General features: G+C 42.8%; 1 protein-coding gene across 2 annotated transcripts in view; it reads left to right on the top strand.

Annotated features, from left to right (window-relative positions):
- The first annotated feature begins 6078 nt into the window (after positions 1-6078).
- alk (ALK receptor tyrosine kinase) overlaps positions 6079-16937 on the top strand; it is a 310918-nt gene continuing 300059 nt past the window's right edge. For both annotated transcript variants that reach the window (XM_076748574.1, XM_076748573.1), the window contains exon 1: positions 6079-7786. In XM_076748574.1, the coding sequence (XP_076604689.1) occupies positions 7030-7786 (757 nt within the window). In that variant the 5' untranslated portion in view covers positions 6079-7029. The remainder of the gene's footprint in view (positions 7787-16937) is intronic.

The raw sequence follows: 16937 nt of genomic DNA, 5'->3' as shown, positions 1-16937 counted from the left end.
TACACACACTTGTCACTATAATACAGTCCAATTTAATAGCAACACCAAATATATTCCTCTTATGTGATCATACAATTGAGTTAACACATCTCTGTGACACTTACAACAATAACTGAACAACTGTAACCTTCATGAAGGTGGGCTTTATTGCAGGACTATTGTATTAGACAACATTAGTTTTAGCTGGGTGTACTTATGGTGATGAATGGGCAACTGAGTGTGTAGACATAAAACTAATTTTGTAGTCTAATTAATGGATATCACTCAGATGGGATGTCAAAAATCCTCTAGAGACATTGAAGAAATTGTTCAACTGCTTAGTTGTACTCCCAGTGACTTTGACGTAAACATGGAATGCACATTTTCATCCATGATGGCAGTTAATAAATATATAAATGAATAAATGCTTACTTCCATTTTTAGGTTAGAAACACTGTATTTACATCTCATAGGATGTGATTAGAATACCAGCAGGTCACATTACCATATGTTTAGAGGCAGACAAAGGAGAAGTCTGTCTTGTTTGTGGATTAGAACAAACAGTTTGCCAAATATGATTTCACTGTGCAATGGTAAAGCCGTGTCTGTTCAGAATGGTCTTGGAGCAGAACTTGTCAGGTCAAAAGAATCAATGAGAGATGATGAAAAAGCAACGTCACCTACCTTCACCTACCACATGTACTCCTGCAAATTTTCTATGGATTATCCACTTTGCATGAATCTAAAAATTCATTGCAGTTTCTCACACCTTGCACAGGAGAAACTGGCATATGAACTCAACCTTTATAAAGACTAATGTGTGCCATTAGTCTAACTGTAGCCACTTTTCATAGCTGTCTGAATCAAATTCCCTGTTATGTAGGAAATCATGGAAATGATAATCTGACATTTGGCAGGTCAAGCCATTCACACTGTGGCAGTGAAAAGGCCAGGTAGAGTCATTAGTCATTTGTCCCATCACTCCAATTAACACTTGTCCTGAAATGTTCTGGATGGGTTTTTCTGTTTTTGTTTGTGTCAATAACAGGGGAGCAACTATGGGAATCAGTATTAATGCTGACATGCTAACTACCTGGCTTAAGTCAGTGTAAAGCCTTGCAGTGCAATGATTAATGTGAGCACTGGTCATGCAGAGGGCTCAGCGGACCAGAGCTAAAAGGCTGGCATTTTTCAAGTCCACTACCCAAGGAACTGCCACTTATCAAAAGTTTATCTCCTGCACCTCTGAACGTGCACCATAAGAATGACTGCCCCAAACTCTTATTACAGCTGTCAACAGGAAACTCTCCAAATGTTGAACACTTTCTGTGCAAAAACCTCTTTTTGTTCTATTTTCTTCGAAAGCCTTATTTCTTTTCTTCGATTCGGCAGGTCCACGAGTTTGATTTATGGAACGAAGAGAAAAATGTCATGAGGTGGGAATGCTAAAAGAAGTGGGACTGTCGCCTCAGCATTGTAAAATGCATGGCTCGAGTGCGTGAAACTTAGCAGCAGCTTCCTCAATCATTGCAGATGTGTGTTTTGCAGGCATGAAAACAAAAACAGACAAATGATAAAAATGGCAGTGAAGCTGTGCGAAAGGAGGAAGGTGGATTGACAATTCTAGAGGAGCCTTTTGAGATTTTTCTTTTCTGTGATCAAACATCCATCTCCGCTTCTGCAGCGGAAAACTTTGGAACGCTGATGAGACATGCAGAAAGTGGATGGACCAGGTCATGAAGTATGATCATGCTGGCTGAAAGGGTCGCTAGCTGTGGGTACTCAGCTGCTGATTTATGAGGTTCACCAGGCGCCATGACGATTGGTGCTTGAGGGGGGAAGGGTCTTTGTAAGAACTTATCTGTCTCTAATTTATCACACTACCACTCCCCCACCGACCTTTTGCTGCACACTGACCTGTGAGCTGGATACCAAACATGGTTCAGATGAAATAGAAACTATAGCTGGTAAGTGTGCTTGAGGCTAGCTGTATCGTAGGTGATGGAGATCAAGGCTTTGGTTAATTGGTTAACGCCACTTGTGCTGCATGCACTGCTTTGCTCACCACGGCAACAAAAAAGAAAAAAAAATTCTCATGGAATGATGCAAGAAACTGGAAATAACAATTTTTCACAGCGCAATGGATCATCATGACTGAATGGACCTTAAGGAGTGAAAGTGGAAATGAGTGATTAATCAGAAAATAATTAAGTTTGCCTTGGCTGTCTGGTAGATGGCTTTCAAATTGCATGCCTATTCCCAAGAATAGAGCAGTAGCTGTTCACAAAGTGCAGTTCATCTCAGCCCATACGTCCTTCAGCCATCTCTTCTCTTTAGCCTGCAGTACTCCAAATGGATTCATCTGGATCACAATTATGCACATAAATATATATTCTTCAAATTAAATTAAGAGTGAAAAATGGAACTGAGGCTATAATGCTTGACTTTGGGTTTTGCTAGTTAAAAATCAATTTGTCTAACATTACCAATGTGTTCAATCTATTATTCATAACTCCAGCAAATGTTACTATTACCATTTCCACAGTTCATTTGTCTCTGCACCCAAATGATCAAACTTGCATAACCACACTAGGTGCTAGCTGGGAAATCGAGTTGCACAGGTTCAGCTCAACTCAAGCAATGTACTTAGTAGAATCTCCGGTATTAATGTACATTATTGTACCCGTAGCTTGGCACTTGCCAGTACAGCATTGCAGATTAGATAGTGAATGGGGTTCGGACTGTCTGTGCCACCATTTCTCCCTTCCTCTGTTGCTCCACATTCAGTTCCTCCCACACCATTTATGACACCTCACCTCCGACTATGAATAAAACAACTTGTTGTAAATAATGTGTTCAGATATTGGGCAGAATGCATAATAATAATAAAAAAAAAAAAAAAAATTTTCGCTGATGTGCTTCTGGGTTTGATCTTCTGCTCTCTGCTGCTGTTCAACCACCGCTTGGGGCCGCAGATGCAAACTGACTGAAGATTGTGCTCAACCGTTGGGCTGTTTTCTCACACCTATAGGAACGTGAATTTGCATGAGGAACATGAGTGTGTGATGATGTGTGTATGAGAAAATGGTGAAAACAAGAAAAGGAATTGATGATAATGCAGTTATAGCTGCAGGTTTTGCTCACAAACCATGAATTTCAAGCATTTCAGCACTGTTGAACACAAATTTACCTGTGTGTCTATGTATACAGTCCCATTACAAATAAACTAATACTGCCTTGTCCAAGCATGGCAACAGAGTGCATATTAAGGAAGCAAGCAAAAAAGAGAATAGAGACAAAGAAGAGCCTCTGTGAAAGACAGTTCCATTACTGGGAAGTAATTAGGCAGGCACAAGGCATTGATCAATCAATAATAGATATATTAATAATTCATGCACTACTCATGCATCTCAATTAACCCCTAAGAAACTCATCTCAATCAGGTAAGGAGAAATTACTTAAGGGTAATACATTTGTAACAAAACAGCAATTAATGTTACTTTATTAGTGAGAAAGAATGGGAGGCTGAATTGTGTGTGTACATGTTAATAATTAATCACAATCACCTGTATATTTCTGGCTTAAACAAGAACTAATGTTATCCAATCAGCAGGCCACTGCTGCTGTAAGCAGTAGAAATAGCCATAACAATGAATGTGGGATTAGATCCCGCACTAATACTGTATGTCTATGGGATGGCGATAATAAAGGCACACTGGGTCAAAGCACAGCTGCAGTGCAGAGCACTTTCACATCTACAAAAGCAGCATCAGTTGTTCATTTGGAACAAATGGAGGAAGAACTGGGTGCTCAGCATGTGCAGTGATAGCTACCATGGCGGAACAGATTATTTTTTTCCCTTCTCTATCTTTTGAAGCACTTGTTATTTTCTAAATTTAATATATGTTTATTTATTAATTCACACAGACACAAACACACAAGCGTTGCATTTGCATGACAGTGCTTGATTTGCTTTAATTATGAGCAGCTGCCACCTGTACGCTGAAGAAGACATGAGCCGAAACGTTTTGTTGTAAGAGTAGCATAAATCCATTAGGGAATGGGGCAGTGAGTAGTGTGTGTGTGTATGTGTGTGTGTGTGTGTGTGTGTGTGTGTGTGTGAGTGTGCATGCGTACATGTGTGTAATGTATTGCTGCATTACTCACATTTTGGGCACTAACCTTACTTGTGTGGACAAAATGCAGGTCCCCATAATACAAATCATTACATTTAGGGGTGAAGACTTGGATTAAGGTTAGGGTTAAGCAAGCAGTGGTTATGGTTATAGTTTGGCTAAGTCACCAGGAAATGAATGTAAGTCTATGTAATGTCCCCAAAAGTGATGAAAACCCAACGTCCGTGTGTGTGTGTGTGTGTCTGTGTGTGTGTGGGGGGGGGCAAGTGAGTGGCTGAGTGAGAGCCATAAGTTGTCAGTTTTGCAGTAAATGCAGGTTACAGTTGTCAGTAAATAAAAGCCGAAGCTTCTCAAGACTAAAGTGAAGTTCCCATGTGTTGTTTCCCACCTGCTGGGAAAGTGAAGGGAGTTAGCCCTGAAGCAAGAATCGACTTTGGCCCAGGAGGAAAACAAATATCTCCCCGACTACGGTCTGGAAGCTGAGCAGGAAAAGGCCAACAGTTTGTTTCTTCTCTGCATTACAAAAGAATAAAGATTCATCAAATGTGAACTTCAGTTCTCCCTCAGCTGAACAGACACAGAACAGTTCATGACTTACAACATGCAACATGAAAGATGTCTCCATCCAGGGCCTTGTTTGGTTGTACAGATGGCTGTATGGTGGCCTTCAGGTCATTGATCCTTTTAGGACACATCTAAAATATTCAATAATCAGAACATATTCAAATGTACATGTTGCCATAGAGGCATAACAAGCACATACCTTTAACACATAGGGTTGCAGTGATCCTTCTCTCCTGATTCTGATGCTCCAACTCCGGGTACTCTCTGCTGTTCTCCAAAATTTAAAATCTATAAATCCAATTACCTGAAACTCATTGGACTCACTTTTACATCAAATAACATGAGGCCAAGGATTGCTGTGGCACCAGAAGCTGAATCAGCAGCCCGCCAGGACTGAATGAATGCAACTTATCACTCAAACACAAAACTTTATAATGACATTGACACAGAAACGAGTTATCGTGGATTGATCAAGTCATCACTGATGCCTGATAGGTGAGGATCATTACTGATGCCGATCCGGCGAATGGCTCGCTGCATCCTTACTGACATGTAGCCTGTTATATGATACTTGTTTTTGATGTATTTGTGATATCAAATGTTGCACCTTGTCACCAACTTCATGCGATCCCCCCAAAACACGATTACATAAGACATTATACACCACAGGATGCAGCAGAGTGGAGGAGAAGGAACCACATTTCAAAATTTAAGATGATGAAGTCACCAAGCATTATCCTGGCAAAGGTGCATGTGTTACTGAGTCACCAAACCCCCACGTCCCCCTGAAAAAACAGAGAGCAGTTTGCTCGAGTTCTGACTTCATTGGATGGATTCCTCTGTGCTGCCTCATATAAAACGTTCACATAAGGCCCTTATCCTCTTCTATAGATAAGGCTTTAATGAGACAGTGTAAAAAATTCCAGAGCAATTAGAGCGTTAATGGATTTGTCAGTGAAACTGAGCAGGCTGAATGACCATAAGTATGTGACGCCATCTAGCGGGTGTCGCATCCGAGCAACTTTTGGAGGGAGAGAGAGATGTATGACTGAGGTGTGTGTGTGTGTGTGTGTGTGTGTGTGTGTGTGTGTGTGTGTGTGTGTGTGGGAAGGGGGGCAGAGGAGCGTTTTCTGCTGTTTCTTCCCGCCTGCACCCTCCCCAAACACTGACCCCTTGACTCCTAATTAAGGAGGAAGTCTGTGTGGCAAATGAGCTGGCAATATTGCAGGAGAGACCCTGGTGTTTTAAGGGGACATATTGGCCTCTTCACATAAGACATAATAAAACCAAATGGGCTCCAACCCAACTGGCCTCCCTCTGAAACTATTTGATTTGCACACAACCGGGAGAGTGCGACTAATCCAATCCAATTTCCGGACACACAGAGACTCGGTGATTCATTGGAAAATCACGAGAGACAAACTGTGGAGCAGCGCTGCCATACCTCCTGGCATTTCTAATTTCAATAAAGATCCCAGGAACCATTACGGCTGCGCTGAGGGCGCCTCAGAGCGTCCATAACGGCGGAGGCACCTGCGCTGACTGCCGAGGGCTTTTTGCAAGGGAGTCGTGTTCGGGGAAAACGGCTTCTGTTGACGTCAAATGGCTGTGTGAAGGACTTTACCGCATGTGCTGGCAAGACAGAGCCGACCGGAGATGCCAGTTCTGAGCAAATGAGCACCGAAATCCTCAGCAGACAATTAACCCGAGAGGCTGCCGCCGGGCTTTTCAATTAGCCAAGACCGTAAAATATGATTATATTTGAAACTTTAATTGATGCTCCCCTTCTCCAAACTCGTTGTGAATTGATTATTTAGTTGTCAGGGCGAGAGAGCGACGCTGCATCCCGCTGCTGACAGAGAGACTACTTGTACCGCCGTCACAACTGTGCCAAGAGACAGAGAGTCTTTGAAAGCCACCGGAGCGGACCCGAGCAGCATATCAATCAGCGTCCCGGAGCGTCTCGCTGGGTTCGCACCGGCGATTAAAGACATTGTTTTAAAGGTGCGTGTGTGTGTGCGTGTGTGCGTGTGTGCGCGCGTGTGTGCGTGTGTGAGTGTGTCTGTCTGTCTGCGTGTGTGCGTGCGTGTGTGGGGAAACACGGAGGGGAAAATGGCACTTTTTTCGTTTGAAGAAGGAAGGACAGCAACAGTCAGCGGCAAACAAATGTAAAACCCAGTCCTCCTCATCTGGCCACGGGTGCGCACCGGCGAAGAGGCGCAGGACCCGCAGGATCATCGATTCGCACTTTGTGGTCTTGCGCTGCGTATGTGACAAGAGCAGAGAGGAAGCGGTGAACGGTGGGATTAACGGGTGCCTCTCCTAAACGAAAGACTCAGATTATTTAACCATGAGCGTCAGGATATTGTTTTTGCTTGTTTGTTCTGCGGCATTTTTCGCTGAGCTGCAGTGCTCCTCGCCAAGGATCACAGCGGGGATGGTTCCCCCCACCGCCGGCTTCGGCAACATCAGCAACGGCGGCGGTGGCGGCGGCACCAGCGGGGAAACCGGAGGCAAAAGAGACTTGAACCAAACGATAAACTCCAGGCTCAAGAGGAAAACCCTGGCTGTGGATTTTGCGGTCCCTTCTCTGTTGCGCTATTACCTGGCGGAGTTCATAAAGAGACCCCTGAACGGCGACTGTCAGACTTTTCGCGGATGTTACACGGTGCGCGCAAACTTGAAAATGGACTGCATACCTTTGCAGAAAACCATATCTACTTTTGTGGACACTACGACTGACTCTGGACTGAGAAACATGTCTGCAAATGGACAGCTCCCCTTCTTCTATAAGCGGCCGCTGTCCAAAGTTCTGAAATTGGGCTTGACGAAAGCCAGCAGGAAATCAAACCAAGTTGTGGTGGAAATAGGAGAGGACATAGTCAGGACGGGATGCGGGGGGCTGTCTGTGTACGAGGAGGCCCCGGTATTCACCCTGGAAATGGACCTCACAACTATTCTGGAGTGGTGGCTGGGCGCAGAGGGGGGCCGGCTCAGGGTCCGGCTCATGCCCGAGAAAAAGGCGCAGGTGCCTGGGGTAGAGGATCGGTACACCGCGGCCATACGCGCTGCAGACCCCCGCCTCTTCCTTCAGATATCCTCCCGGGGTGAGTTCTTCCTTTTCTCTCCCTCCTCCCTCTATTCCTCTCTCACTTATCTCATGTTGCTCTCTCACTCAGCAGGCCCAATTCATGCCCCCCCCGTCACGGTTGTGCTTTGAGTTCTGCTGTGATTAATTTCTGATGGTGAAGTCGGTGTGCTTAAAGATGCGTGCACTGGCTGCCTTTCATGGTGGTATGAGCGTGTGAATAAATGTCAGCACATGGAGAAAGACCTGACGATTTTACACGGGACTGATGGGAAACCGATGACTGAGGTGTGTGTGTGTGTGTGTGTGTGTGTGTGTGTGTGTGTGCGTGCGTGTGCGTCAGGAGAAAATAACACTGAGGGGATCTATGCATTGAGGTCTGTTGGAGAGATTCAGACTCTCCAGACTCCCGTTCTATTATTGATGCCCACAGCAACGCTGAGAGATGGACTGCATGTTGATTTTATTCCCAAACTCTTTGATTATTTCCAGCTGGCACCCACGTTGTGTATATGCACCTACTTTAGAGGCTTCTATCGTTATCAGTTCTGATGTGTCAATTATTATTTCATTTGGAGGGAAAGAGAGGCCCCTTTGCCTGATAGTAGCATGCGTAATAACATGCGTGTACATTGCCCCAACAGGGCTCTCTCATCTCCGTCGGTTTCTCCTCAACGTTACCTTCTCAATTCCCCGACCCACCCAGTGCCGAAGGAAGGTTGGAGATTTAAGAGAACGGGCTTTATTTTGATTAGGCACAAATTAAGCCGTTATCTCCAAGAAAGCTTTAGCACTCAATACTCGAGGGCCCTTCCCTCGTTCTTCTGAGCATCGGCACAATCAGTGTAATTGCTTAATCACTTTGATGAGGGAGGCTGGCCCAGAAAAAAATGCAACGGAACCTATCAGACAAAAGCAAAGCAGAGGCGCCTCAGCTGGAAGCCCCCTGCAGGCGTGCGTGCATGTGGAGACGCACGAAACTCAGACTGCAATAACGGCATATAATGTAAGTTGTTACATTTTGCGTCGGCTGCATGACTTTTTATCAGAAATAATAACATGACATATGTCGTAAGAACGGGTTAATTAAATGCATCAGCACGTTTCAGCTGTGAATGTTAGTGCAAAGATGCATATAGGAGGTTTATACAGCTGTAACTGTGGCAGAGAAGCATCTGAATGGACCACCCCTGCAGCTCCCAGCAGGCATTCAAACAACACAGCTGGTAGTGTTTGCAGGTGGGAAGCCAGCGGGGGATGATGCCATGGTTTTTTTTATACCATAACTGTTTATTATGACGCCCCTTTTTCATCATAGCCACAGAGGTGCTCTTTAGCAAAGCACCTTGAAACTGTTGGAGTGGAGCTGCTCAGTGGCCAGTAGATCCAGCTGTGAACGTGAGTAACTGTGTGATTGGAAAAACAGCGACTGTGCTCAGCAGACCCACTCGTTGTAACCAAAGGTTCGGGAGTAGAAAAAGCTTTGCTCGGGCTGAGGCTGAAACATGCAAAGCTCTGAAATCTCAACCACACATGTTGTGTTTCTGCAAGACTCTTGAAATTACATCATCTGCCTTTTCAGCAAAATCTTGCCCTAAACATAACCGAGTTGTTTCTGTCCCAAATGTACACCCATGCGCTGCTGTCTAGTTCTTTTATTCTAGATGGACATAATGTGTCCACTGCAGCTCCCAGCAGGCATTTCAGCCTACACAGCTGGTGGTGTTTGCAAGTGGGAAGCCAGCCAGGAATGTTTTTTTTTTTTTTTTTTTTAAGTAGATTTTTTCACTTTCTCATTGAAACCACTGAGGTACTCTACCGAACTGACTAACCAAACCATAGCTGTGTGAGATCTGAACAGTTTTATTTTTGCAGCAGTGATTTGAAACAGTTTTGGAAGACACAGACAAACGATGTCCTGCTGATAGGGATCAGATCAGAAATCCCTTCTACGTGTCGCTCAGGAGAGCGGCTACAAACGGCTTCTTTTGTTGTCTAATTTGGAGGACTTGTTGGTATCTGTAGTCCTCTGCAAACTGTCAGCGGTTGAGCAGGGAATGATATTCTGTGATGAAGCACTGACATGCTACTGCATATCCAGGGAGAGCACTGTGTTGTGCAGCAATTTGTGGTCACAGAGGAAACTGCAAACACATCACAAAAGAGACGGCTGTAAAACTGACGACCATTTCGAAACAGCGCCTTGAATGATCAACCTTTGAAACAGTAGATCCAATATAATATATAAAAGCAATGAAGAGATAAGATCACAATATATTATTTTAGCTTCATTCATGAGGGAGTGCGAAGTGTGCTGCTCTCATTTGAATGAATAGGCTGCCTCCCTGATCATTTCTCTTATTTTATATCTCCTTCATTCTTCATCCTCACATAATCCGGAAACTGATCAAGTCTTTAATCATCAAGGAAGTGTTCTGCTCAGAGGAGCAAGCAGAGGAGACTTCCTGGAGGAAGCTTCAGCAGGAAAACACTGTATAAGGGCATCCATTAATTTGGAATCTGTTATGATGGAGGATAAAGCAGGACAAATAACAGCATTATTTGCACAACGCTGAAGAAAAAACTTGTGCAGACACTTATGTATCTTTGTCAGTCACATTTGTTTTATAAATATCTGTATCACTTCTCTATTTATAGATTATATTACCAGCTCCATGATCAAGTGCCATCAGAAATTAACAAACAATTTTGATTGATGGTAAAAAGAAAAAAAAAAAATATACGTCACTTTCAGCCTCCTCATTGTGCAGTCTTTCTCCTCACTGTTGTTTTGCTTTGCTGTCTTTGTTTGTTTGTTTCAAAAAAAAAGAAAAGAAAAGAAAAAAGGTTGCGATGGTTGTCAGAGTGATTAGCACTGTCATCCTCCGTCCATCAACATGCAAGTTTGGCGCCTGTATAATTGGATTGATTGCCCAATGTCAGCTGGGATACGATAATTTGATATTACAGTTAGCAGAACATCATTGTGATGATATAATGTCATGATATCGTTCTACATATTTATGATGTGCACATTAGTAATTCCAGGCAATCTGTAAGTGAAAGTTCCGCCTTGACCTTGTGAATGGCGGTGTGACAAAACAATCTAAAGTCAAGGCCCACTTATTAGCTTTCACTGGAGGTTTTTATTTGCCTTCACCTGTAGACAGAGCTTGCTGAGTTGTCATGGAGATGGCTCATTTATCACATGATGAAAACTTTGGTCATGTGACAACAGGTAGTCATACAGTGTATGCTTAGTTTTACTATTTCTATAGACTCTTGCATGTGTTTACCACATTGTGCAGCCATTGTGTAACACATCGTTATTAATAATCATTTCAGCTACATCGCCACATTGCAGGTCCAGCTGTTGCCTCCTTTCATTTGATCGTCCGAGAGGAAGAAAGTGACAGTTGTCATGAGTCGCAGAGGCAGACAGAAGTCCACGCTTTGGTTCCACAGGTGGACTCACAGTGTGTGCCCGCTGCGTAGTAGATTACTCTGCTCCATGTTTGCAGAGTTGCACTTATTATCCTGGCAGGTTATTACACTATGAGACACAATATACAAGACACAATTGTGTTTACACGCTGTTGATGCACAGACAGACACAAGCCCTCACACTCGCTCACACACACGTGCTCCTTTCTGCCTGTGTCACACACTCCCTCATCCACGTAGAATGACTCGACTCGAGCCTCCAAAGTGTGTTGTCTCCCTCTGTCAGCTTCTTTACATCCCTGATTGGCTGGTGTTTGGCATTTTTCTCTGTAATATGTGTGTTACACGTGTTTTTTCCAGCCTCTGGTAAGATGCTCGCTATTAGCATGAAATAAACACCAACCATGGCAACCGGAATAATTTGACGATCAGGCAAATGTGCCTATGGGAATCAAAGCATTAAACTCTGCACAGTACATTTATACTCAATCGCCCTATGGGGGAGATCATTAATGAGGAATGCTTCTATGAGCTATAGCGTAGGAGAGGGGAAAACAGTGCTGAGCAGGTGTGATAAAGAGTTGACCTCTACTTTATTAACCTTTGTTATGTTCACCAAGTGGTGCCATAAATAGGTTGCAAGAGAATCATTAAATGATCTCGGCATTGGAAGCAGGAGGAAGCGGGGACCTCTGCTTCATTAACCTGCACATACATGCTGCCGAGCTGTTTAAGATGTTCATGCACTTCAGCACACCATTAGCAACGAGTGTCTTCGTCGACGTGCCGAGCTGAATGCGATTGGAGCCCTGAAGTAAAAGACTGCTACCATCATCCTTTAGCGGAACAACTGCGTGCGTTCAGGCTTTTCTCCCCATGTTTGCCCCTCAGCTCTGCCCCAAATGCAAACACACACTCTTATGATTTTCCATTGAGCATCTCGCATCCCCAGTCTGCCATTTCCTTTGAGAGGCTTAAAACCGAATCCTGGTGTGTGGATGTTTTAGCCGTTAGGCAAATATCGCAATTTCTTCTGAATCATAAAGAAAGTCAACGGTAAATTTCTAAAGTTAGATTACACGCTTGGTACTTTGTTGTTGCCTGCAGCCCTTTTGGATAAGGTTTCTTCATGAAAGATGAATGCACTTTTAATTTTATCCATCCGAAAAGGTTTATCTTTTTCTCCTCACAAACTAGCTGCCATGTTAACCTTGAGACAAGTTGCAGTAGTTTCAGTGAGGGTGTGAAAGAGTGAGGTTTGTCTTGTTTTTTGGAGCCAAATTACTGACGTTGTTGCTTTTTCGTAGTTGTATTAAACGCTTTAATATTCACACTGAACTCGTAAACAAGAACAGACTGACAGGCGATTTTATCATTATTCATCATTACTTTTTGAATATATTACTTGAATTAGGCATATTTTGATTAACTTTAGTTAAACATGATGTGGCATTTTTTGTTGTAATGATTCTTTTTTGTGTGCGAATGTGACGATGAATTTGAATTAGGAATTAAAGGTCTTTACTGGAGAAAAAAAATCCAAATTAAATAAGCGACCCAACAGTCAGACCTGTCAGTGTACTGAATATCTTTTAGTTTTGGACTGTTGGCTTTGCCCTGGGCTTTAGGATATTGCGATTGGCATTTTTTTTTTTTTTTTTTTTTTTTTTTTGCTACTTTCTTACATGTTATAGACCAAACTAACTGATTAATCAAGAAAGGAATCAATAATGAAAATAATTGTTGGATGCAGCCCTAGTTTGATTTTTCATTTCAAATAATGCCGTTGGGAGGAGTGGTATGGTGTCTTAGCATGGTCACCTCATACGGCGCATCAACATGCAGCTCAGGTGAGTGTGAGTGGTTGTCAGTGTGTGTGTGTGTTTGACCTGCAGTGACCTGTCCTGCTTGTACTCTCTGCCTCTCGCCCAGGCTTGAGCTGGGACATGGTAAGCTGATTCAGTGATGATCAAAACTGAAAATAGTTGCAGCCCTAATCTGAAAAGACTTTGGTATTATTACACCTGCATCTCCTCCTTCCTATGGACACACTTTGGAACAATTTTAGTATCCAGAAGGTTATTAACACCATGTGAAATCTCAAACTTCACCAGGTTCTCCAGCCATGCTTCGATCATAGTCAGCACAGCATCCAGAGCAGTAATGACATTGTCCTGTTTATAGGCTTAGAATCGTCCACCAACTTCAACAACAATCTTGAGACTTGAAGGAGCTGTCATCCTGTTGTGTCACACAGCAGTTGGCAGGGGCGCTCGACCGGGGGGATTAGAGGCATGAGTACACAGAGCCGTCACAAACATACTAAAATATATAGTCTTGGATTTGGGGAGGGGCTCTTAGAGAATGCCTCTCTACAGGGTACAGAATTCACACCACTGACAGATTGGCAATGCTAGAGAGAAATGGCAATACAGGACCCTCCCCACCCTGATTAAACTGAACATAATTTGGGGCTGACCTGTGAAAACCTCATTTAAATGTAGAGCTGCAACTAATGGTTTTTCTCATTCGTTGTAGATTAACCTATTGAACTATTGATTAATCATTTAGTGTTCAAAACTTGGAAAGCAATGTTGCAAACATCCATCAAAAGCTCCCAGAGCCAAAGGTGACGTCTATTTTTTTTCAAAGTGCAAAAGTCAAAAAAAAAAAAAAAAAAAACTTAAAATGATATGAAACTGCAAAAGAATCAGAAAATCCGAACACTGGAGAGCTGAAACAAGCAAACTTTGGGAATTTTTGCAGCGTAAATGACAAATGATTGATCATCAATATTGTTGCTGATGAATCTTCTGTGGTCGACTAATTAAATAATCAATTGTTTTAGTGCCATTTGAAAGTCAGCCTGGGCGATGCTTGAGCACCTTCTAGCCTTTTCTCTTTCATGCCAATATCCACCTCCCATAAAGCATTTCAGAGCTGTCATTTGTGGATCCAGACTTTCTCACTTCTTGGACCAAGAGGGAAGAGCTCAGGCGCTTTGTGTGGTGAAGTTTGAGTGGTATCATTCCCAGATCAGAGTCAACCAGAGGAATAAACATGGTGTGTAAACACTTTGATGGCTAAATGCTGCTTGATGATACAGTGCACCTGTTGACCTTTCATTTAGCGTGTGCAGGTGGAAGACTACAAGCCACAGGAAAAGTGACATGACATTGGAACTGAGTGGGTGGACTCGTAGCAATCAATGAGAGTCCTGACATTTTAAGCTTGTATCAATCAGCCGCTAATGGGAAAATCAATAGGAAGTCAGAATGACTTTGCCACTTTATTATTTATGCATTTCTATGATCAATTCACTCAAAGAGTCGGTGACGTGTCGTGACACCCCGGTGGGCCGCAAGGACCCGCGTAGCTGATCGATGCTTTAAGTTGCGCTGAGTGTGATCGAATGCACGTGTCTTAGTGTTAGCTGCTAACTAGGCTTGATTTCATGACAGAGGATTTGTAGATGCTATCTTTGAGGTGAGACAGCGAAGAATTCAAAAGGAAAGGAAGAAACTATTCTGCCGTGGCTCTCCAGTCTTTTTCACTCTGCGATAAGTGCTGAGGTTGTCTAGCAGTGATGAGAGTGTGTCAGATTTTTCATCATGAGTAGCTAGATTCATCGATTCATTCGTCTTTACAAATGTGAATAATGAGACATTCACAGAAGCTGCAACATAAACACCTTGAAGCTATTTTCAACACTCCAAAATCAGTGCTGCTTGACTGAGCTAACTGAGTACAGCGTAATGATATCATTACCACCCTGTGCAGTCACCACTGTACATACAGTACGTCATGAAGTCTTGCAAACATAGCACTTTCCATTGCGATGGCCCCGAGTTAAGAAAACAGCAATTCTCAGTGTCACCATGTCCAATATGGATGGTTGAAAATGAACGGCTTTTAATGAGATGCCCCCTGAACCTGCTTAAATTAACTTCTGACAGTCCCATTCAACAGGACTTCTGTCAGCATAATGAGACGGTTTGGGGAGATTTTTTCTTGACTTAAAGGAAGAGAAGAAATCATTTATATGTCTGCCTGAGCTGGTGAAATATACAGCCTGTGCACCGGCCCTCACATTATTTGGCTCCATCTCAAGAGCAAGGGGAGCGCAACTGTTGCCCAAAGAGACAAGCTGTTAGTATTCTGTAGCCGCCATACTTCAAATAAAATATGAAAATGTGAAGCTGGCCAAATTGGGAGCTATGGGTAAACACCTTGACAATGTAAACAGCAGCTAATGCCTTTTATGATATTAATCACTCTCATTGTGGTTAATGCTTGTGTCACTGTTTTGTAAATTAGCTGGACTCAAGGTGACTTTGACTGCGATTTCCCTTTTCACTTCTTATTCAGCAGCCTTTATTCTCCGCTTCTTTCCCCTGATGTTTTAGTTATTTATGCCACTTGCTTGTTCTTTCAAAAAAAAAGCAAGCTGCCTTTATGATTAATGGCGATGCTTATGGGAGGCCTCGGTGCGGGAGTTTTAGCTCGGAGCTAGGTGTGGAGAGGAATGTGTACTGTACAGGGGCTCAATGTGAAGCTCATGCCCTGAGATGATCCACTTCCATAATGAGAGAAGTAAGTGATGTGCATAAATGAGCAGTCACACTTTTCTGGAAGTTACATACTGCACACTAGGTAGATATCTATTTTTGAATGTGTTTGCCAATTTAAACGCCATGATTCCACACAGGCCCATTTGAGTTAATTTCTACCCTTTTAAACAAACTGTATTGGTGTACATTTTACCCCTATGTGCATACATAAAGGGACCAAACATTGATCCATTGTCATTGCAAGACATCTTCTAAATTACAACAATATTTCTTTAATATCTGATATACTCCAGCAAAGAAACCCATAAACATATGATACGCATATCTTCATCATTCAGGGTCCTCTCCAAATGAGGTCACATGGATATGGAGCCATCTGCGTTTCCTACTGCTTGTATCCTCTCATTCCTCATTCATTTCCTGTCAGTAACTAACTTGGAGGGAAAGATGAAAAGAAATGAGGAAAATAAACGAGAGCAGAAGACAGAAACAGACAGACTTGTGACAATAAATCGCCTTAGGTCGCAAAATGTCTCATCTCCAAGATTTGTATCTATGTAAATTAGGATAACATAAGGCAGGCAGTGAGTAAACAGAGATATGTAAACATATGGACATAATGTGGGCTTTAAAACTGTGAACTCTGTGAACTTTAAAACCTTTGCTATATCCATAGAACCAGAAATAGAGTAGACATAGAAAAAAGTTCTCTTGTCCTTATTGGTTGCTGAACGATCTAGATATTGAACTTTAAAGAGCACTACTTTGGGACAGTGTTTGTTTGGACCATAAAGCTGCTGTCATTGATTTTTTTTTCAGTTCAGTTCTTCAGTTGTGGGCACCAGAACAAGCTAAAAACTTGCTAGCAAAAAATTTCCCCCTAGAATAATCCAGCAAACATGAAGCATTCGAATTCATTTGGAGTTGTATTTCAAGTCACCTGACAAATGCAAGTCCAATATTCACTCTCATTTTGCTTCACACTCATCCTGAGGGAAATATCCGTCTCCTTAGATGCTACATGAACACAGAACTGTGTTCTGCAGCTGCCTGCTATGTTGTCTGTCGCCTGTTTAGTGCTGGCAAATGGCTTTTCAGAGAGCTGATGACGAACTTGAGGTGGTGATTCCTTCTGGGCTCGTCATACTACGATTT

Source organism: Chaetodon auriga, chromosome 14, assembly GCF_051107435.1.
Source record: "Chaetodon auriga isolate fChaAug3 chromosome 14, fChaAug3.hap1, whole genome shotgun sequence".
Classification (NCBI taxonomy): domain Eukaryota; kingdom Metazoa; phylum Chordata; class Actinopteri; order Chaetodontiformes; family Chaetodontidae; genus Chaetodon; species Chaetodon auriga.
This window is presented reverse-complemented; position numbering and strand designations above follow the sequence as displayed.